This window comes from Fundulus heteroclitus, chromosome 1 (assembly GCF_011125445.2).
Source record: "Fundulus heteroclitus isolate FHET01 chromosome 1, MU-UCD_Fhet_4.1, whole genome shotgun sequence".
Taxonomy (NCBI): domain Eukaryota; kingdom Metazoa; phylum Chordata; class Actinopteri; order Cyprinodontiformes; family Fundulidae; genus Fundulus; species Fundulus heteroclitus.
In genome coordinates this window covers 4,203,460-4,227,503 of record NC_046361.1, presented here as the reverse complement: position 1 = coordinate 4,227,503, position 24,044 = coordinate 4,203,460, and the positions used below count along the sequence as shown (strand labels likewise).

Below are 24,044 nucleotides of genomic sequence, written 5' to 3'. Positions count from 1 at the left end.
TTCTTCAATGTTTCCAGCCGAGTGAAGCTTTGTCCACATTTATCACAGCTGTAGGGCTTCTCCCCTGTGTGGATTCTCTGATGACGTTTCAGATTTGTTATGTTTCTGAAAGCCTTGCTGCAGTAGCTAAGTAGCTACAGATGTGAGGCTTCTCTCCAGAGTGGATGAGTAGATGTTCCTTCAAGCTGCCTTTCAGAGTAAAACTTGTTCCACACTGCTCACAGGTGTAAGGTTTTTCACCTGTGTGGACATACTGATGACCCTTTAAAGACAACAAATGAGAAAAAACTTTCCACACAGGCTGCAGCTGTAAGGCTTCTCTCCAGTGTGGATGCGTAGATGTTCCTTCAAAGACTTTGAGTGAGTAAAACTCTTCCCACACTGCTCACAGAGGAAAGGCTTCTCTCCTGTGTGGATTCTGAGATTTCAGATGGGTTCATATGTATCTGAAACCTTTGCTGCAGTAGCTACAGATGTGAGGCTTCTCTCTAGTGTGAGAAGCCCCACGGTTCTTAGATTATCTGAGCCTTCTGGGCACGCTTACTGCTGCTTCCAGTGTGGTTCCACTGGGGCTTCTCTCTTTGTGCCCTCTGCAGATGTGGCTGAACAGCCTGGCTCTGGACCCCATCCGTCAGGCACACAGCACAGAAGAATCCGTGTCGCCCCGCACTGTCTTCGGTCTCTGTCCCTGTGGAGGGACGAATCCTACATTGTGTGAGGAGTTCGGCTCGGTCCCCTTCCGTGCCGGAGGGAGGCTGTTTATACGGATGCTTCCACTCTAGGTTGGGGTGTGACTTGGCGGTGTGGTCCACACGGGAGCAGAGGGAACACATCAATGCCCTGGAGCTGCAGGCTGTGGCCTTCGGACTCCGGACTTTTCTTCCGGGACTACGGGGGAAGCATGTGTTGGTCTGGTCAGACAACACCACAGTGGTCTACCATATCAACCACCAAGGTGGGCCCAGGTCCCCGAGACTGCTGTCCCTAACACACCAGCTCCTGGTTTCGGCGTCGTCTCGCCTCACCAGCCTCAGGGCTGCCTATATTCCAGGCTGTCTCACTGGTGGTGGATCACATCTGGGGGACATTCGGCAGAGCAGGCGTGGATCTCTTTGCCTCCAGAGACACATCCCACTGTCCCCTATGGTTCTCCCTGTCAGACAGTTCCTGTCCTCTAGGGTGCCATGCGCAAGCCCACAATTGGCCCATAACTCTCCTGTATGCCTTTCTCCCGTTGGGGCTGGTTCCCCAGATCCTTCTGCGGGTTTTCCAGGAAGGGCACTGGCTCCTGCTGGTAGCCCCATTCTGGCCAGCGAGGACTTTGTTTCCTCTGCTGCACAGGCTTTGTTACAGCTTGCCGATGCGCCTCCCATCCAGGAGGGCCTCCAATCCCAACTTGGGGGTCAGGTTCTCCACCCCGACCCGGGCCGCATACGCCTTTGGCTTTGGCCTCTGCAGTGTCCGACCCGGCGTTCTCCTGATTCGGGGGTGATGTGGGCCACACAATAGCTTGTGCATGGGCGCCATCCCCCTGGGCTGTTTACACTGGCAGATGGGCAGCTTTTGCCACTTGGTGTGTCGATAAGGGGCTGGACCCCATACGTTTTCCCATTCGACCCTTGCTGGCCTTCCTTCAGGAGTTACTTAACCGGGGACGGTCCCCTTCTACCTTGAAGGTCTATGTGGCTGCCATTTCCCAGTGGCACACTGGGTTCAATGGCTGCTCCATTGGAAGGTGTAGGGACATAGCGTTCTTCCTTAAGGGCGCTAGACGTTTATATCGTCTGAGGCGCCGGGTGGCTCCTACCTGGGATCTTCATTTAGTATTTGAAGCTCTTCATTCCCCACCCTTTGAGCCGATTGCAGCAGTGGATCTGGAACGGCTCTTAATGAAGACTGCCTTCCTGCTGGCCATGGCTTCTGGCAGACGAGTGGGGGAACTGCATGCCCTGTCTGTATCTGAGCCTTGTTGTCGGTGGAACCCGGATGGCTCCGGGGTTACCATGTGCACCAATTCTTCCTTCGTCCCTAAGGCCCCCACAGTGGCAGACACAGTCTTGCCGCTTCAGTTATCCCACTTCGAGTCCGGGACCCCTTCTGAAGCTCTGTGTCCAGTCAGAGCGTTGGAGGCCTATGTCCGCGCCATGTATGTTATGCTGGCCCTCGGCGAGGTCGTGCCCTTTCCAAGCAACGGTTGGCACGTTGGGTTTGAATTCAAGTCAAGGCAAATTTATTTGAATAGCACAATTCAGTACAAGGACAACGCAAAGTGCTTTACATGATTAAAACATAGGGAAATAAAACTGAATAAAAGCAAGTTGGAATAAAATGTAGAAAAATTGCAACAAAATAAAACATGGGAAAATGGAAACAAAAAGCAAATATTAATGATTTTAAAAACAGCTGGACTACACACTTGAACTTCAACTAGAGCAGTCAAAGGCTTTCCTAAACAAATTTACTTACTTCACATTTTTAATCTTGATTTAAAAGAACTCAGGCTTTCAGCACTTTTAGAGTTCTGTGGAAGTTTGTTCCAGATAAATGGAGCATAGGAACTAAATGCTGCTTCTCCATGTTTGGTTCTGGTTCTGGTTCTGCAGAGCAGGCTAGAGCCAGAAGACCTGAGTGGTCTGGAGGGTTGATGCACTGATAACAAGTCTGTGATGTATTTAGGTGCTAAGCCATTCAGGGATTTATAGACTAACAGAAGGATTTTAAAGTCTATTCTCTGAGATACAGGGAGCTAATTTAAGGATTAAACAGATTAAATAATTTCTTACTTTTTGGTGTACCAAATTACCCTCACAATAATGTAATATTTTTTGGGCTAAGCCCCTGATGATGATGAATGTCTAGCTCCGCCCCTGGTTTGTACTAATTTACTAATGGACAGTGTGTAAATCTATGTACAATAAAACCAATGTAAATAGTGTTTGTCTGTTTTATTTGTCTTCATCCTAATTCTAGAAGTATAAATAGTCAAATAAATAGCACTATTATTTTGTGGAACCCTAATCATGCTATTATAACTAAGCAAAAGTCTAAACAAAAAATTGTTGTTAAGGCGGCATCTAGTGTTGTGCTGTATATCCTGCAAAAGAAATTACACCTGCTATTTATACCTGAACTGCCTCGAAGGGTCGACAATAAATGAAAGCAATAATAGCAACGAAATATTGGTAAAAGGGAAACCCTCACCTTTTCTTTTTCAGATGGCTGTGGCTAAGAATCTGAATTTTTAATAGTCTACAGCACAAGTGTCAAACTCAAGGCCCGCGGGCCAAATCCGGCCCTCAAGAGCCAAAAAAAAGGCATCATGTCATAAAGTAGAGGCATATATCCTTTTAAAGTGTATAAAGTGGCTAAATCTGTGCCTCCTGTAAGTGTAACTTACCCCAATATCAACTTTTTTTGTAGATATACTGTATAAACTGGGCCTAAGGTTGCTACTTTTATGTTACTGTGCATTTTTTATACTTCTATGTGAACTGGAATGAAATTATGAAATGAAAAGTATCCAAACACTCTCCTACTTCTGTTCAGAACTGAACGCAGCAGCTTTCACCTATTTTAGTGCTGATAATATTTAGTTTCTTTACTGGGACTAGTTTCGTAACCTAGTATTATTGTGGTAACGGCAGTATCCCAGTATGAATCAAAACTTAAATCTCGCGCTCCAAGCACGCACAAACACGCAATCGAAAACAGCCAATCAGGAAGAGGAAAGGTGGAATTTAGGGCAGCAAAACCAATGAGAATGGAGTTAAACAGCACACAGCACAGTCACCTGTGCTACAGATTTAAAGGGACAGCAAACAAAAAGCAGGCAGTGGAGCTGCGCACAGCAGCGTTGAAATGCCACCGTGGGAACGTACGCACGTCTGGCAGAGCCGAACTGACACGCAGGAATACTCTGAATCAGTCATTTTTTAGGGGTGCTTGAGCACTGCTAACAAAACATAGAGACAGAAATGCAAAGAATACGTAGAAACTCCAAATACAACAGTTTGTGATGTTTAGAGGGCAATGACTGGATCTGTCTGTCTGTGAAGAACAATACATTTAAACATCAACAGTTTTTGGCTTTCCTGAACAGTCTACTTGATGCCGGCCACCATGTGGATCCACCAGTTGGCCTGTACGGTCCAGCCCAGCTGTTCACACTCTGCGATCTGTTGGAGAAAATGCTCCTTGGCCTCGGCCTCATTTTGATCCTCCTGGAGCGCCTCCCGCAGGTAACGCATGTCCTCCGAAGCACTCAGCTCGGGGATGCCCGTGAGCAGCATCAGGGAGAAAAGAGTGACCAGCAGGCGAGAGTGGGAGCGCAGTAAGAGGTATGCTTTGGTGCAAGTGTCCTAACAAAACAAACAAAAAACAATGACAGAGTGCAATAAATGAATGACACCATCGCACACAACATGGCCTCCATACCCTGAACCGCTGAAAATAGAGGCTGTTTCGACCTTTCACCCGGCCCATCACATACAGGAAGTCAGGTGTAAGGACGAATGGTGCACGCTCCCTGCTCACTCCAAGGAAGTGCTTCCTGTTACCCAGGATGTGACCGAAGTCGATGTGGAACAGATTTCCTGGGGGGAGGAAAGTACAAAAGAAACACGAGTTTGGTTTTTACCCATCATGTAGTTTTATTCAGTGTTTTCATTTGCTCCATCGTTTTTAGCAAATTGTTTTAAATAATCAACTGATTTAGAAATGTATAGAATTGAATTATTGTGCAAACGCCAGTCTAACTTCTCTTATAATGTCCACTAACATCTGGTGTAATATAAACAATGGGGTGGGGGGGGGGGGGTGCTGCGTACCTTGATCTGTGATCATGATGTTGTCGTTGTGTCGGTCTCCTATTCCCAGGACGTAGGTGGCAACACAGTATCCAGCACAGGACTTCACAAACCTCTCCACAGCCTTGTAGTGCTGCAGCCAAATAAAGAACAGCAGTGGAACAGCAGATCTTTTTCAGTCCTTCTCTGGAGACAGATTGAAATTTTCTGTTGTGATTCTTTAGTAAATAAATAAAAAAAATATCTGCTAAATCTAATCCTCTAATGCTTCACTTTACTGCAGTCGGTCAGGGTTCTAGGTTGAGCTCGCTTTCAACTATGAGGATTTGGCAGATGCTAAAACAAGTTAGAATAAAACAGTCCTTCATACATTAGTTAGATGATGCAGTTGAAAGCACATGTTTGCACAGGTCTTTGGTTTAGAAGTGCAATGTCTTTTGAGGTAAGAAAGTTATAAATATTGAAGTTAGCCCGTGTTCTCTCTCTCATGCATCAATTACGGCGGAGAATCAATGAAGTAGCCAGGTGAGCGAGAGGGTCCAGCGCGTCACAGCCACGCGTACGCCCAGAGAATACCACCTCTCTCATCAACTGACTAATCCAGCCTATAGAGGCAACTGTGGTAAATAGAGGTAAATTGAACCTATTCAACCTTGTGCAATGCTCCTTTAATTAAGATCTATCATTTTTATTTGTCTGCAGTTACCAAAACTCTACACTTCTCCCTTAGAGGTGTAGATAGATAGATAGATAGATAGATAGATAGATAGATAGATAGATGTCATTACATGATGGAAACGCTCATGGATGATGCGAGTCAAAAACCGGGCCTACAGCTTTCCTAAAATTAACTACAAAGCTCTCTGGACATTTTTGTTGATGTCCGTGAGGGGCCTATGCTGATACGTCATCTCACACAAAGGATTATGGGATACCTTATAGATTCTTAGCACCTGTAAGGGACATTGTGGGGTTCCTAGGCAAAACTAGCCGTGAGAGGGAGCATACAGGCTTCTTTTCCTACCTCCTTCCTTACTGACTGCACTATTCTGAGAGCACTTATCATGGTGACAGCTGATACACTTCCGCTTTAGCTAAAGAGTCCTTGCTCTATAAGGGTATTCGGATTGAGCTGCTGAGTATGACAGAGTGAGGTAAAACTACTCAGTGTAGCTGCTTTCTACTCAGGGTAGATCGGCTATTCTTTCTGAAATGGGGCCCAGATGTAGCGAACAGGACTAACCAGCAATAAGAACATTAAAAAGTACTGTTAAAATACTGGGAGATGGAGAGAGAAGGCATGAAGACCAGGTGGAGTAAATCAGCCGATTACACAGAGGTGAGGAAGATAAAGTCAATTAGAGCTGAGGTAGAGGGACAATGATAGAAAGGGAGGGAACACAGAAATCGAACAGAAACTAGATACCAACTAAACTCACATTAAAGTATAAAACAATTACTAAAGACGACATGATTGAAACAGAAAAATCAAAACACAAACACCCAAGGATATGACAAGATACGTATCCAGACTTCACTTAAAAAAGTTCTGGGATTTTTAGCAAAAAACCCTAATGACCTTATGCTTTCCCATGTGTTTCTAATAAAAGGGACTCTGAGTGCTGTTTAAAATATCTCTGCTCTCGATTGACTCACAATTTCCTGAAGGGGGCACTTGGACTTCAGCCACTCAAACAGAGCATCATTTCTGAAGGCCGCCGTTGTTCCACCGTGGCTTTTCTGAACTGCAGCGATGGTCGCTGCATTCCTCACAATTTCAATCATCCCTTAGAAGACAAATGATCAATTAGGATAGATTGTTGTACCGTAAAAAGATTTTTGGTGTATTTGAAAAAGTTCAACTTTGCAAGACTTTGGCTTATGCATTTATGCTGAAAAGACAATCGTTAAAGAGTTCAATGCATGTTTCTTTTATTTTGTGCTATGACTAGATTTTTAAAAGGGGCAAATTTTAAATCGCATACGTTTTGTATCTCAGGGCACTAAGTCTAGTGGCTCTGAACCAAATGCTTAAATGGTTGACTGAGTATAGATGTGCAAATGCCAGTCAATACACTAAATTCAGATTATTCTGAAAAATATAGAAGTGTGTATTTTATATGAAATAGAGGATTTCAGTGTAACTAGCCGACGTGACTTTAGCTTTGTTTCTGATATTATAGATGTTTGCTAAATGTGGAGGTTCTGTATTTTGTCATTGAGTCGCAACATAAATTCTGCTGGGCGAAGCTTCACTGAACAGCAACAATGTTCCCCTCTCTCGTTATTTCTCCTGTTTTACAGGAACTGTATCTGTTCAAGGGTTCTCTACCAGATGTCTTACATTCCCTTGAAAAAGGATGTTCTCTTTCACTTGACACACTTTGTGAAGTTCTGGCTTTTTAGGTGTACATGATCTTGCCCTCTTTATTCTGTGTTGTTCCTGAGCTACATTTTAATGCAACAAAAGACGAAAAGATTTAACAGACATCAATTTTAAATGTACCTCACTGTCTCTAAATAAACCATCACGGTCAAATTCATTTCAGTGTGCCATATGGATGAAAAAATAACGTTTTTAAAGTAGTATCATCTAAGCATAATTAATAAATAACACTAATGTATCTACCTATGTTGTGTCCTGTGGAGATACATCCATATGGAATAAGGTTAAGGTCCAGAGATTCTTCCTGCCAAATGGACTCCATCACCACCAAGGTCTGAATTGGAAGGCACACAAATTCAGGATAAGTTAATCAAAGGTAACCACTAATTAAAAAAATGAAACTATGATAGTAAATTCTTATCTTTGTGACCTGAATGACCAGCATGTCCTGTCTGAGGTCGTCGCCCTCTTTGAAGATAATCCCGACGGGTGTGTTGGAGACGGGAGAAGGCATTGGTGAAAACTCCAGCCAGAGAGGCTTCTTCTTGGAGGCCATCACTTTGCATTTGTCCAGCTGCAGCAGAGGGATAAAAAAAGTCAGTTTGGCAGACTGACCTAAGTCTGTGTGTCTGTTCAAATCGTTTGATAAAAGGTTCGTCACTAAAATGTCAGTTTGTTTCTGTGTATATTTTATAGGGCTCCAGCTGCAAAACTCTTGTTCCAACCAAGAAAGGCAACATCTTCCCACAAATCCTTAGTTGTTTTTTTACGCACACCAAGCTAAGTTTAGTTGCAAAACCCTTTATGGCTTATTAGTTGGTGTTAGTTATTGTTCATTGTGGCCTTTATTGAAGTATTCAGAAAGAAATCAGGGAAGGAGGGAAGTGGGAGAAATATTTGCAGCAAACTGTAGATATTGAATCCTGGATAACTGCCTTTTGGAAAAAAACTTCTCCATATGTCACATTTGTTTTACTGTTATGATGCTCCACCCCACCATTTTATATATATATACTGTACTCAAGACACTTCACGCATTATTTTGTTTATTTTTACAAAGCTTTTGTCATGTTTAGATGGCACGCCTGTTGGTGTTTTGTACATGCTCTTTATCTTTTTAGAATTAAAAATCTTACTATTAAAATAATCTTTTTATGTATTTATGAGATTAACATACACAATTACAAGAAATGTTGAGGGAAGAAGGAAAAGCTTGATTTTTAAGATATTTTCACCTTACCACAGCCTTTGAATGAAGATTTCTCACTCCCATTACAATAATCGTATTCCCATTATTCTAAAATATCTTGTCAGTTGTTCTATTTAACCTGCATGCAGTATTACTACACCTGTTTCAGTCAAGGATTTATTTCCAGTTTTACTGACAGGGAATGTCTGCATAGTTCTTTGCTGTTAAACTATTCCACTGAAGGTACAGCACAAGAAAATGGATGAAACAGGAAAGAAAACTGGACCATTATCAACCATCAAATGAAAAAAGTTCACCTATTTGTGAATAAAATTAAATCTCTTCTACTTGGCAAGATTTGACTTAAGCACCTAAGTTTCCAAGCACACCGTTCCTTGATTTAGTCCGTTTGTAGAGACGATGAACACAGCATTTGAATTTGCAGACAGTAAAAATAAGTTGACTGGTAGAGTAAATCTGGAATAAAGTTTAATAGGTAAAACTGGTACTTTGTGCTCTAACAGCGATATGAATTATCTCTAGGTTTTGCTTATAGCTGTTAACTAAGAAAATTCAGTTTACCTTTGCTTCAACCAAAAAAAACATTTTTAATGTCTTTATTTAACTGCAGCAATCTATGTTTATTGAGATGCTAAAGTTGTAATCAGACTCAGCTCGACCAAAATGGACAAAATTCTAAGTTTTAAACCAGAGTTAAGTCAATTTTACACATATCAGACCTGATATAGATCACCTATGTTGTGTAAAACTGGGGTATTTCAATCATTATTAACCTATGTTCAATTTCTAATTTCTATCGCTGATCACCTGCCGTTGGTTGTGTCCCATTTCGCCTCTCTCACGCAAACAATTTGTGGTGACAACGCAGCAAATTTGCCCCCAGCTTACTTCACCGCTGCATCAAGTAGGATAGCCACTTGCCAGGTCCTCCTGTCTGTTTAACTCTCTGTGGCAGAGATTGATTTTACTGAGTGAGTCACTGGGTAATGTGGAAAGCCAAAAAATGGGATTGTACCCCTGGGTCCACCAGATCCTCCAGAGACACACCCAGTTTGGCGAGGACCACCAGCTGGACTGAACGCGCCTTTACATAGGCATAGTGTTTAAATTACATGAGCCATTCGCCTTGTTTGCATTCAGTGTGAACGTACCTTTAGACAAAAGACGCTTCACAAATGGGTGAAGCCAAAAATAAAACCACAGGACTAAACATTGGTTATTCAGCACATGTCATCAGAGCCACCTGCCCTTCCTTTCCTGACACAAAGAAACTTTTGTAACAAGACCTACCAGGATAATTCCAACTTTGATGCGGGGGTCAAAGGGCAACAGGAATTCGTTTGGCAGATTACTGTTTCTTAGGAGCTCCTGTAGCCTGAGTGCAGCTGAAAAAAACAAAAATCAGGATACGGCAAGGTTAATTTTAAATATAACACTTCTTCTTATAACACTCAACTTGTCCCTATAAACACCTGTTCAATGTGGCGTGGAAACATTTCTACTTTTATTATCTGGCTGCTGATTTGCAGCAGGTGTACTAAATGGCTCTATTTTCAAAGACAGGTCTGGATGTTTGCCAAACCAAGTGGAAGTGGGATTTTGTTTCCTGCTCAATATTAAGGAGAACAACCACAGATGGTTGGAGAAGGGGATTACCAAGCCTACATACGACACCACTACATAACACTGTATGGATCTGTGCATTTGTTAAATACAACACAGACACATTTCTAGACAAGAGAAGTCGAGATAAAAATTGTCAGAGGAAAGTGCACTGCTGTTTAGTTTTTTACATATCAGAACATTACAAAAAGGTTCAGATCTATTCCAGGCCCTAAAATCATCTAAACATAATTTCAAGCGTAAGAAAAAGTCTGAGTCAGTAGGCTACACAATCATTTTGCTCAAGATGCCGAGTAAAATCCAGCTTCCTTGTAAGGGAGCTTCACAAGGAATGGACTGAGTCCAGAGTCAGCACATCATACGTCACTAGGCACAGATGACACCCACACTGTACAAGCATCCTTCCTGGCTAAGGAGAACCAAACTGTTGCTCAGTGGTGCAAAGTGCTAATTTCCAGAAAAACAAAAGCAGACTTTTCAATTCATCTGGAAATCAAAGTCCCTGTTCTTGATTTGCCAGCAAACTGGTCTGACCTGAACCCCATAGAGAATCTATAGAGCTTTGCCAAGAGAAAGATGACCAGACACCAGACCAGGGGTCCGTTCTTCGTACGTTGCTTAAAACATCCGAGATCAAATGACACATCCAAGATGATTTCATCCGGCTAATCCTGATCCGGCTAATTGGGTTCTTCCAACACACCTGTTGTTTATGATTAGTATGGCTGGATTGAGTTATCTGAGACAACTGCGCGTTCATGCGTTTGTTTAAAAGGGGAAATGTATCGATAGTAGAAACAATGATCAGCAACGCTGCTATTGGCTGTTCAGCATGGCCAAAGAACGCCCACAGTTTTTCTCCCAAGCAGAACAAGAGCTTTTAATGGAAGGTTATGCCGAATTTGTGTCATTAATTAAAACGAACACCTCAAAGTCTACTAAAGCCAGGAGAGAGGGCTGGCAAAAGCAGCAGACAAATGAATGCGTTAATTAATACTGTCTACACTTTCTACAGTATGAATTTTTGCATTTTAATAATTTGATATTTACTTTGTTCTTTTATATCAGAGCCTCCACGGGACCCTCTAGAACATGGGGACAAGTAAAAGTGAAATACAAGAATATTCTACAAAATGGTAGCCTTTAATTATTACACTTTATTTAAAAAAGGCACTTGTTATGTCAAGAGATCCAAATTTCAGTGTCATTCCTTAGACACGGGAAGTAAAGGACACGTGCAAACTGGGAATTTTACCAAAAAAAATCTTTATCCATAAAAAATGAAAATCTTCCTTTTCCAATTCATCCACAGTTTACACGGTAAAACTGTATTGCTCCGTGTCTAAATAATCTATCCATAGTTTTTTTTTTTTAAATACAATATATGGCTCGACAGGAAGCAAGCCTTTCAAAGTAAACTAAACTTCACAATAAAATAGCCTGAACAAATCTTCTTACTGAATGTGATAAAAATAAAAAGCAAACCATCATACAAATAACTTAAATATTTTAGATTTATGGCTCTAACACCACTTTTTCCTCTTTAAAAGCCACTCTTAAATGATGTGTTTGTCTGTTTATAACAGCCACCAAGAAAAAATCTCTACACTGTCGCGCTGCACTAAAGGTTCCTGTCTATTGCGCAATACGCGATTAATTCGAAAAACTCTGCAAATTATTCTTGCAACTTCAACAACAAAATGGACGTGGCTATGACAGACTTCCTCATCTCCTCCGCTTATACAGCCGTGATCTAATCTTGTTTACATGAAATAAGCCTGCTCTGGAGCAGGCTTAAGCTGGCGCACATGTTGCTATGACAACAAGTGCAGAATGTCTTTCGAAGAACCAAACGATCCAAGATCATGCCAAATCGTCAACAATGAAATCCAGCTAACTGAGTTAGCGACGTACGAAGAACGGACCCCTGAAGGCCGCATTGAAAACAACCTGGGCTTCCATTACTCCTACGCAGAACCACAGGCTGATTACCTCATTGCCACGCTGCACTGATGCACTAATTCATGCAAGAGGAGGCTTCACCAAGCGTTGAGAGTATAGACATGAACATTTTTTTTTCTAATTAGGACAATGCACATTCATCAACATGTCAGCTTAAAGCATCAATGTAAAAATGCCAGAATTAGCACAACGGCTAATTTGCATCCACTGTCCTAAGGCAGGTAAGAGCAGTAAACATAAAACAAGACATTACAGGAGAGAACAGAGTGGACACAAACAGATTAGAAGCCAATAACATAAAATCACAATAAAATTAGGTTAACAGGCCCAAGGAAACAGATCAATTCACCTGTGAGCACATGTCTGGTTAGTTTTCAACCAATGTTTCAAGGAGATTTTAAAACTTATGTAGGTTGCACAGCCCCTGACATGAGCTGGCAGCGTGTTCCATAACTGTGCTCCTCTGATGGACGCAACCATTTGGCCTAATTTGGTCCTGCGCCGCTGAACATTACAGTCTCCTCTGGTTAAAGCTCTGGTGTTTTGAACATACCTTTCACAAGTCTGATGTTTCTGTTTAAAATATCATTTTTAATTGATCTTATGTAATATCAAATTCTCTAAGACACAGAATTTTGGTTTTGCATAATCTAAGACATAGTTTTCAAAAACAATAAATAAAGTCTTGAAATATTTCACTTTTTGTGCAATGAGGTACATGTTTCATTTTATGAAATGAGTGACAAAAAATTTCAACTTTTTCCCCAACACTCAAACTTTTTAAGTGTGCCTGTATTTACATAAACTGATGCGTTACCTGAGGAAGGGAGATCTGTTTTGTCTGGATATAATCTCTTAATGATCATGGCGACCTCCTGCAGGGCCTCCACAGCCTGGACCTGCTGGGTGAAGCTGCTGATCATGGCCTGACCACACCCCAACAGATAGGCCTCCAAAATCACTGCCATGCGTTGGCGGAAGTATGGGCATCCGGCGACCTCACTGCGCATGTACCAGAAGAAGTAGTGGCCGATTCTTTTGCTCTGCAGGGAAGAATGTATTATTATTGTAAATAAATCTTTCATACTGACCTTCCCTACTGACCTAAAGCTATCAGGTAAACACTAATAGCTTCTGACTCATTGCCAGAAAGCTGTGTGTGTGTGTGTGTGTGTGCGTGTGCTAAAACCCTCTCTCACTACAATGATTGTCTGCCTTCACGATTCCCTGATGCCAAAATGTAGAAACAAATCACATATAATCTATGAGTATCATTGCTTGAGACTCATGGGAACTCTTCATAAACAAGAACAGTTCATTTTTATTTTTGTTTTCCTCTTTAACAAACTCACAGCTACATTTTGCTGTAGCCCTGTCTACGCCTGCCACACCTGCTCCCTTTTCCATGCTAATTTTTAATAGGCGTTTATCCTCACTTTACAAATTGATCCAGTCAAATGCGGAATTGAATTTGTTCCCTTTCATTTACACAACAAAAATATTCAGGGGAAAGCGTGTGCCATGTTGTAGACATTACAGAAATCTAATTTAAATCCTGCCCATTAGGCAAAAAGTACTGTATCTGTCCAGCAAAGCTGGTCTCCATGTCATAGGCTATTTATGTCCTTCTTAGAAAGCAACCGAAAAACACATCAATTGGATTCTCACGAGTCATGATATGGCCAGACTGTTTCATTGTCATCAGGATTATTCACCGCACCGGTGAGCCTGCGTCAAGCTGCTACAACCAAGCTCATCTCACACAACTGTGTCCTGTTCTTCACAAGCCGGCTGCAGACAGCCAGACACCATATGGTTGACAGATTTAACTGAGTAGATGTCTGGTGGTCCCTTTCATGCCCTTGTGCAACAACTACCAAGCTTCTGTTTTCTAGACCTGGACCTGGATCCTGTACACCACAACTATGAAACTCCACTAGCCCCTGGGTTTGTCTGCCCATCTCAGCTCTGCTGCGCATGACCCAAGCCTGTTCCCTGGACTCTAATCAAGCCTTGGCCATCCTGCCTGTCACATCTGCAGCGTGTAAGCACACTCTCTTCACAGCCAGATCTCCAGCTTGCTCCTGCATGGATTTTCTGCCCGCACCAGGTTTCTGGTTTCTAAGAAACCTTAGAAATACAACACTGTGCCTGGCTCGAATCTCGGGTTTCCTGCCAGTCTGATATCTCAAACAAAGACAAAAATCTTTGTAACTAATCACTATAGCAAAAGCTGAAATCTTTAGAATAAGACCTCTCTAATTCAAATAACTTACATGCAAGAGTTGAAAGCAGATAATATTTTAACCTAAGAAATATTCACAACAATTTCTCTTAACATTGTTGAGTTTTGTTAAATCCAGAATTCAAAACACATCCCGACAGATGTTTTTAAATATATCCCTCTACCCTAGTCATGTAAGCAACAATATTATGAGTTATACATTTATAAAAATGCATAACTGTAAACATTTCCATATAGTGTGAAAGTTGTACGACAGGGATCCAAATTCGCAAACAACCTTAGAAAACTATAAGTTCACAACATGTCTGCCTACCCCCCTAAGCTTCATAACAACTGAAGCTTATCTATGTAAAGAGACAAAGACAAATTTCAGTCTTTTTAAGGTGAGAGAATATCTCACGGGGGAAAAAACGTATTTTTCCTGATTTTTCTACTTCAACATACAGCCACTTTCCTTATTGCAAATACAGTCATGGCAAAAACAAAGTGCACTCTCTCTGTTATAATTACATAAAAGAGGGAACACAGCAGAGCACATCAGCAGGAAAACCTTTATAAAGAGTAGATTGTTAGCATTTTGCCGGTCTGGAACATACACGTGTGCTAACACAATGTCAGGAAGGTAAGTATTCAACCATAGCTTTAGAAAATGAAGGATTGTGTCCATTAGTCTGGAAAGGGCAGCGAGGCCATAGAAGGTCTATTATGCTAAGAAGACAGGTAATACCCTTTCTCCACTTGACAGAAAGATTATTCATAAATGGAGAACATTTAAAGCAACTGCTGTGCCACCATAGAGTTAGCTTCCCTGGAAAGCTTCCCAAAGACACCAGATGAAATAAAAAAAAAAAAACATGAGCTCCATCTCAGACTCTACATGCCTTATGCTTTTATATTGCAGTTCATGGCAATCCGTTTAGAAAGTGGCTGAATAATTATGGGTTGTTTGCAAGGTTTGCCAGGAGAGAAAACCTCTCTCTAAAATGTATATTACCGCAGAACTTAGGTTTGAAATCTTGGGTCTGACTGAACCTCATTGCTTCTGCAACAATGTTCAGACAGATGAGACTGCACCAGAAGATATTAGAGCATATCAACAAGAAAACACCATCCCAACTGTCAAGCCTGTGGGTGGAGGATCAGTGATTGTGGTCTTCCACAAAACGTGGTTTGTCTTGCAATCATTGAGTTGACCATGACTACTTTTGTAAATTAAAGTTATCAAGTGTGGGGGTTATGTGTTTGGTGGATGATTTCTTGTAAAATTAGGGCATTAACAAGACAATGATACAAAACTTAGAAACAAATCTACAACAGAGAGGCTGAAAACAAAAAGAATCCAGTTGCTGCTATGGCTCAGTAGATATCCAGGCCATAACCTGATTCAGTTGGGGTGGTGGGACAATAAGACAGATACTGACAAACAAATGAACCCCAATAGAAAGAGGACTAAACTAAAAAAAAAACTGCAGATAAGGAGAGAAATGTTAAAAGGTGCAACAACAACGAATCAACGCATAAATGCACCGTCACATATTTATCAAATGAAACAAGAGTTCATGTGCTTTGGATGCAGACAGTGACTGATGTTGCACGACTCACCCGCAAAGCTCTTTGAATGAGGTACCGAGCTAGAAAGCTGTCGTGGTAGGGCTCCACTTTCAGGGTCTATGAATACAGAAAGGTTGAAAGACAATTTGGGTTCAGCTCCTGGTTCTTATTCAGTGGGCTGAGATCAAGGTGTATATATTCACATCCAGCTGAAGAAAGGTCATACCACTGGAATATTGCCATGTTTGGTCATGTTAAAACCTTAAATGGATTTTATTTGGATTTTATGTGATAGACACAAAGAAGTGCACAATGATGCGATCAGCCCCTTTCTGAATCGTTATTGCAAAATAAAATCCAAAACAACCAACACTAACTGCCCTCACAAGTCTTGCTGTGTGTAACTTACAAAGATGTAGCCGTCCTCCTAAACCGATGGGCCAGGTTACTCTGGAGGAGCTGCTGAGGTCGGCATCTCAGGTACGAAGATTTCTTGGCTGGACAACTAATTTTAGAAAGTACTGGCTCCGAATTTTATTTATAAAAAACTCCTATGATCTTATAACAAATATAGCCTTGTGAGACCATCCTGATCTCGCGAGCTTTCAAGGTTTCACTCGCAGATCAGTCTGGCTACTTTCCGTTAAAGAAAATTTGGAGCCGTTCACCAAACGAACGTCCAATCAGCGTTGGCTTTGAGGCGGGTTGAGGTGTGACGCAACGAGGAGCGACAGTTCAGTCTAAAGAACATGACGGCTTCAGCCGATGAAACTAGCGTTAGCATGGCTATCGAGCAAGTTTTATCGGAATGCGGTACCGCGCACGTGACGTCACCGTCTCAAGAGCAACGCCCCTTTTGCCGCTTAGGTAGGGCATACAGGAGATAACGCATACAGGAGAGAACGCACGGATAACAGATATGACCGACTTTACAGCCGTTAAACTTTCCCAAGACGATGTCCCAGGCACACGGATTACTGGTCGAACTGTCGAAGAACACACCAACCTTCAGCTCAAACGATGGCTTGAGGTTCGATGGCTTAAAAAGACTGGAAAACTGGCCGAGTTGATGAACGGTAAGCTTTGTTTTTTTTTTCCTGCGCGGCGGTCATGGCAGCGTCGGCCGTTTTTTTTTGTTGTTGTTGTTTGCAATCACCGTCCAGGAATGGGTATATGTTTAATGTTTGTCTCATTTGAAATGTTTTTGAGTAAGCCTGGTAGCAGGCTATCATGTTAGCGCCTGCTACCATGATAGCCTATATGTTATCATGGTAGCAGGCGCTACTTTATTAACACGTCGGCCACCAAAATACTCTTACCTTGACTTGATGTCGCTGGAATTGGGTCAGGATGTTCTTCGGTTGGGCCCTTTCCTCCGACAAAATGCTTGCTACATATGTACTTGAATTTGGTAACTTTTTCCGGGTTGAACTGTTGTGTAGGCCGACCGCCCCGGTGTTCCAAGCACACACATTTCTCCTTGGCAGTCTTGAAGAAAACATCCTTCATATGCGGTCGATCAGCGTAACTCGAGTCGCTGTTGCACGTTCCATAGCAACAATGTTTAAAAACCATGGTCTTAGATTTGTAAAAAGCAGTCGTTTACCGAGTAAAACCTAGGCTAACGCACGTCTCTTGCAGCGAAACAACGGCGGCTTTTCCGGAGTTTGCCCCACTGCGTACCACGTGATGTGACGTCATCGTGACGTTGTGTTTCTAAAAATAGCTCGCGTGCGGTACCGCATTACAGAGTGTTTCTTTGCTGAGCTAACGAGCCTTTACCTGCAGCAGCAAGAGTAGCTTGGCTTGTGGTTGTGTTTTCGTCGTCGCTCTGTTACGAATCTGATTGGTTTATTTGGCCCGTCTATCACCAACATAGGCCAATCAGCTAACCAGTATTTTCGCCCCTTCCCAAAATTACTTCAACGGAAGGTTTCCAGATGGATATGCGGAGCAAATCTATCTGGCGGAGTCAGGCAATAACAAATATGCACTGGCTGACAAATACTAATAATAATGACTAATACACTTCATGCTAAGAATATCAAAGTAACAACTATTTTAAACAAGTCTTACGACACTTCCTTCGAGTTTGCTATCTATATGGAGGTTTTTCTTTTTCACATAAAGATCACAAACGTACCTGCACCAGCTGCAGCAAATACTTGAGCACATCGTCATTGTGCAGACTCTCGAGTCTCTGCACCGCTAGCTGCCTGACAATCTCATCAGGAAAATCCATACTTAGCAGCTCTAGTGCCACGTGTACATCCAGTTCCCCAGGATGCCAGAGTCCCAGTAGCCAGTGCACATCCTCAACCACTCTTCGATCCAACCAATCAACATTGCGCAAGAAGTGGGGGAGGTTGGAGCCATACTGGACACTCTCCTCTCGAAACCTCTTCAGGCAATCCCTCTTGGTGTTAAAGACTGGAGATGGAGACCTCAGAGTTACCTTGTCAGTCTTTGGACCCTGAAGAGATTTCCCATGTGGAGAAAGAGAATCTGTGCTGGGCGACGTGCAGTGGGCTGAAGCAGTGGATTTGTCTGTGAAAAGACCAGATGTGGGACTGCCAGACCCGTCATTGTGGCTAAAGGTGTTTGGGAGAACCACAGGGAAGCTGTAGCGATCCAGAAGGAAGCTGATGGCCATGGATTCATCTATATGTGGGTTTGTAGCGGAGGACAACTTATCTGCTTGGTAGGTGATGGCCCCATCTTCCGGGTCAGGATAGGACCACATGTGCAGGGTGTAGGGGCCCTGGCTAAGAACAGACCTATTGGGATGAATGAGTGATTGGTTATGACTGTTAGGAACAATGTAATCACATTTATTAGGTTTTTATAAAAACCTAGCCATCAGGTAAAAATGTGGACCCCCAAACCCAGACCCAGACCTGTAGTCAGTCCGTATGTTGTGGAAGTTTCAGACAAACTGAGATGTTTATTTTCTAAACATATTAATGATTTTCAAACTCCAAAACTGTCACAATCCACATGTGTTTGTCTTATTATTAGCTTTAGATACCCGGGAATCGTGCATCCTTCAGTTGTTCACTTTTTAGTGTTTTGCTACCTATCTGTAGATTCTGTTCCTTCGTTCTTATTTCTCGTCATTATTCTATTCATTAGGGATTTAGTTAGTTATTCCTTGTTTCTGTTAGAACTTTGTTTTCTTGCTTGCCTGCCTTCTGTATTCAGTTCAGTTAGTAGTGAGTTTATTTTGTCATAGACTTTTTATTCATTGTGATTTTTGTGGTCTTGTTAGGCTTCCATTTGTCTCTGTCATATCGTTCTCTACCTCTCCCTCCGCTCAACACATAGGTTTATTTCTTACACTAACACTGAACACGTCTCTGAACAGAAAATGATTTGAATGAAACTGAATGGTCTCAAGTGACAAAGGAAGCTGTAACACCTCAGACTCAGTACCACCTACACAGTGCTTTCTAGTAAAACCTTCTCCAGGTACCCACAGTTTTTATTGTACTTTCAGCATATTTGTATCTTATGAAGTAAAACATTTCCCAGACACTATTAGAAGATCATTTTCCAGGTAATCCAAAAGCTTGCTGAGAAGATATGGAATATAAAAATAAAGTTGTTGTCTAAACTAGACAATTGAATTTACTCTCAAAACAAGGTTCTAAAACATTATCACAACGTACCTGTGATCTATGAGAAGGAGATTGACAAAGTAGAGGACCTTTCCCTTTCCTTTCTGAGGGTCTGTTGGCTTGGCTGAATACAGCGGTGGCTTTGACTCTTTGCTGCCTGAGGCCTTGGGGTCCCTGGATGTTGGCTTTGGGTCCTTGGTTGTTGGAGAGACATCGCTAGCACACGCGTTAATAGTAAAACTCAGCTTGACGCCACGAGGCAGGTCACGGAGGAGAATGTCAAAATACAACCATTCATTCCAAAGTACTTCATCTGCAAAAGGCTTGGGAAGAGAGGATACTGAACAGATCACTTTGCCACCATAAAGTATGGACGCTTCCACATAGACAGACTGAGGGGGCTTGCTTGGCAGATGTGGGATATCGAAACCGAGCAGTTTCACTCTGAATTTTCTGTTGCAGTCCCACAGAGATATCATGAAGATGTCGTCCAGATCCTTTCCATGCAGACAGAGATCCTCATGGGAGCTGAACTGACCACTGAAACCATCAACAAGCGGCCAGTCGACGAACCCGATCGAATCCGCAGCAAGGTGTGAGACCGGAACAACAGAAAGGTGGAGATCCTGATTGGCTTTCAAACACTGTCGAACCCAGAGAAAATCCATGAGGGTGTTTTCACCAGACAAAAACTCCTCCCTCCCAGAGACCTTCAATACCAGCTCCTCAGAAGTGTCATATTCTACCTTTTGGTCTGCCATGACCCTTCTAAAAACTTGAAGAAGAACGTCTGGAGTTGCCTTCAGATCCACCTGGATGCTGAAGCTGATTTTGTTAACGTAGTGGAGGGTGACAGGAAGCTTCCTGTTTAACCAGTCTTCGAGCTCGCTTGGGATGGGGGCTTGTGTAACCCAGGGTTCTGTGGCATACAGAACCTCATCCCGATTCCTAAGCTCCAGCCTTCGTGGAGATGCCAGTTTCCTGCGGGTGAATGTAAGTTCGCCAAGTCTGTCTGATGCCTCTTTCTCCAGGTCATGTCCAATGAGGTAAGTCAAACACTGCTGTTGACTGTTCCTTTGTTCTGAATCACCTACCACCAGAGGCTTTGCAACTATGTGTGCCACTAGACACTGAGAATCATCTCGTGACCATGGGATATCTAAGGTCCTGATGATCTGACAGTCGTCGTGGGCTTCATACCAGTCATCTCCTCTGGCGTACAGCAGGATATATTTCTCAGGATCCAGTATTGCAAATGGATCAGGATGGCAGTTTTGTTCTTGTGCCTGAAAACATGAAGATTGATGTTAGAAAACTGTTTATACCACTAACTGTTTGTAACGTCTCAAGCATTGCTGTGCATGTTCAGATAGACGCATTCATGAATGGAGCTCACATCTCTAGCTCGTTGGGATGTAATCTAATTGCTTGTACAAAGGAGCCACGCTGTCTGTGTTTTTTGGGCAATCTGTAAATATTTCAGGAGGAAAGAGCCACAATGATTCCACTCAAGGCATGGGCTTGGTATCTGCAAAGTGCACGCGTGAGCAGATACTGAAGTTCTCTTTTTTTTTTATCCAAAGACAACTTGCACTTTATGTTTTTCTTTTTACTATTAGTGTGGATTTTTAACTGTCCATTATACCATTTAAAATAGAAAGCTTTGTTTATGTAACAATGAGGGCAGCATTTTTTTGGAATTTGCCACAGTTTAAAACTGAGTAAAGAAAACAGCAGACAATAAACCAGATGCTAGCCGATGTTAAACTCCATATGCTAATTTGTGAAATCCTATATGTCTCTGAATAGAAGACAATTTTTTTAGCTGTACTAAGTACGCATTTAACTGGTCAGGTACACGTACTGGACAAAAACATGTGGAAAACGTCACCAAAGAGCATTAATAGACCAGAAAGCCTGGAGCATTTTAAACGATAAAGCAAAGTGTGAAGGAGCTTGGGTTGAGTTCGACTGCAGTCATGTCTTGATGACATCAAAACCTGGAGGACTTTAAATTTCCTGCACTTAAATTCTGACAAGACAGAAGTTATAATCTTTGGACCAGAGTCCTCAAAAAAGAAACTTCTCAATCAGTCACTTAATCTGTTTGGCATTAACTTGGCCTCTGGTAATAAAGTAAAAAATCTTGGTGTTATTTTTGACCAAGACATGTCATTTAAATCCCATATTAAACAGGTTTCCAGAGTTTCCTTTTTTCACCTCAGGAATATCGCCAAAATTAGAAACATTCTGTCCAGGAGTGATGCTGAAAAACTGGTCCATGCATTTGTTACTTCAAGGCTGGACTATTGTAATTCTTTACTATCAGGAAGTCCACAAAATGCAGTTCAAAGCCTTCAGCTGATCCAAAATGCTGCAGCAAGAGTTCTGAGGAAAATCAACAAGAGGGATTATATTTCTCTTATTTTAGCTTCCCTTCATTGGCTTCCTGTTAAATCAAGAATAGAATTTAAAATTCTCCTTCTAACGTATAAAGCCCTTAATAATCAAGCTCCATCATATATCAGAGCTCTGATTACCCCGTATGTTCCTAACAGAGCACTTCGCTCTCAGACTGCAGGTCTGCTGGTGGTTCCTAGAGTCTCTAAAAGTAGAATGGGAGGCAGATCCTTTAGCTATCAGGCTCCTCTTCTGTGGAACCAACTCCCAGTTTTGGTCCGTGAGGCAGACACCCCGTCTACTTTAAGACTAGGCTTATAAATTTCCTTTTTGACAAAGTTTATGGTTAGTGACCTAAGCCCATGAATGGCTTATGTTACCCTGAACTACCTCTATAGTCATGCTGCTATAGGCTTAGGCTGCCGAAGGACATCAGGGCCTATTTTTCTCACTCTACTGAGTTCTACTGTTCTCTAGTTTTGCATTGCATTGAAATGACTGTTGTCATTTCAGCTTTTAACTTTTTGTTCTCTGTCATTTTGTTTTTCATAGGAGATACACCTGGTCTGGCATTCTGTTAGCTGTGACATCATCCAGGGAAGACAGATCACCCGCTATTACCATCTAATGTAGAACAGATTACTGGATCAATGTGTGCTTCTGTGCTTTTTTGTCTCTCTTGTTGTGTCTCTGCTCTGTCTTCTCTAACCCCCAGTTGGTCGAGGCAGATGACCGTTCATACTGAGCCCGGTTCTGCTGGAGGTTTTTCCTTCCCGTTAAAGGGAACTTTTCCTTTCCACTGTCACTTCATGCTTGCTCAGCATAAGGGATTGCTGCAAAGCCATGGACAATGCAGACGACTCTCCCTATGGCTCTACGTTTCTTCAGGAGGAGAGAATGCTGCTTGTCAAGACTTGATGCAATCTACTGGGTTTCCTTAGATAGGATGTTTTTTTTTTTTTTTACCAATCTGTATAATCTGATTGAATTTGACTTTGGAAAGTGCCTTGAGATGACATGTTTCATGAATTAGCACTATATAAATAAAATTGAATTGAATTCAATTAAATTGGGTTCCTTTAACACCTTAAAGTAATACCTTGTGTAGGGAGATAAATTAATATTTAATATCAGCAAATCTGCAAATCTTCTCTCAACAGCAAAAGTATGCTTGACTTGATTCAAGAACAGCTCTCTCAACCAGTTTTTTGAGCAACATAGTCATTACAGGCATTCTATAGCTTTATTATACATGTTTTTAGGATGTTACTTCTGACAATAATGTCATCATGGCAGCATGTTAAATGTATGCATTGTTTAAAAATTAATAGAAAGGTTTTGTTTTTACAGCCAATTACAATGTACTCATTGTCAAAACACAGCTACAGTGGTGTATGTACCTTCATACAGATGCGTAGCCTCAACTGACAGATGCTGCACTGCGCTGGCAGGATAACGGACACAGACTCATAATCCTCGTTGCCGGTGTTGTCTTCATCAGCAGGCATATGCATAGGACTGGTCGCGGGTCTAAACTCACAGATAAACTTCAGGTTGTTTTCAAAGCCACCCTGAGTCCTCATTTCAGTTGGAGAGTCCACAGAGCGCGTAGGAACTGTCCGATTTGGGAAGACTGCTGTAGCCATTGGTATTTTAGTAAGTCCTGAGCAGAAAAACAATATTCAGGAGTAAAAGTTAATAACAAAACCTCTTCAAAGTGTTCAAAATTATAGAGCTGCCGGAAAAAGCATTACATTAATAAGAGTCTTACAACAGTTGATGGTGAGTTCCACCTGCCAGATAGCGTAGGACTGTGTTCCCCTATTTATGGCTGTGTTTGGACTTCCTCATTCTTGAACACAGAGGCAGGTACTAAGAAATCATTTACTAACATAAAAATACAGTTTACTTCCTTGTTCTTCTTTAACAATTGGATTACAAACTACAGTTACGACTGGAACATTGTCACTGCTACTAATGCAGAAGAGGCAACATGAACACTGCTAGTCTATAGGCAAAAAGGGGAAAATGAAAACTTCTGCATTTCAGCTTTAAATAACCCAGGTGCTGACAGAACTGCAGAACTCTACGATTTACTGGAATAAAAAACCCTGTTAGAGCTGGGTGGCTCAGTCCTTGGTGAAGATTGTATCCGATGAAATGTAGATGCACCTTTGCTACATTTGTTTTTTAATTTTCTTTTTGTTCTTTTGTTTTTTTTTTACAATAAGAAGCATTGAGAGGA

At 41.9% G+C, this 24,044-nt stretch overlaps 1 protein-coding gene across 1 annotated transcript; it reads right to left on the bottom strand.

Annotated features, from left to right (window-relative positions):
* Nucleotides 1-3,444: 3,444 nt before the first annotated feature.
* si:rp71-17i16.5 (phosphatidylinositol 4,5-bisphosphate 3-kinase catalytic subunit gamma isoform) lies at nt 3,445-23,619 on the bottom strand. The gene is made up of 13 exons (XM_012879416.3): nt 23,571-23,619; nt 23,200-23,462; nt 19,451-20,685; nt 17,926-18,559; nt 15,834-15,899; nt 12,804-13,029; nt 9,692-9,786; nt 7,622-7,765; nt 7,435-7,525; nt 6,462-6,592; nt 4,827-4,938; nt 4,435-4,592; nt 3,445-4,358 (listed from the first exon to the last, which is right to left on the bottom strand). Exons 2-13 carry the CDS (start codon nt 23,443-23,445, stop codon nt 4,101-4,103), a joined length of 3,396 nt encoding a protein of 1,131 aa, XP_012734870.2. The 5' UTR covers nt 23,446-23,462; nt 23,571-23,619; the 3' UTR covers nt 3,445-4,100.
* Nucleotides 23,620-24,044: the final 425 nt, after the last annotated feature.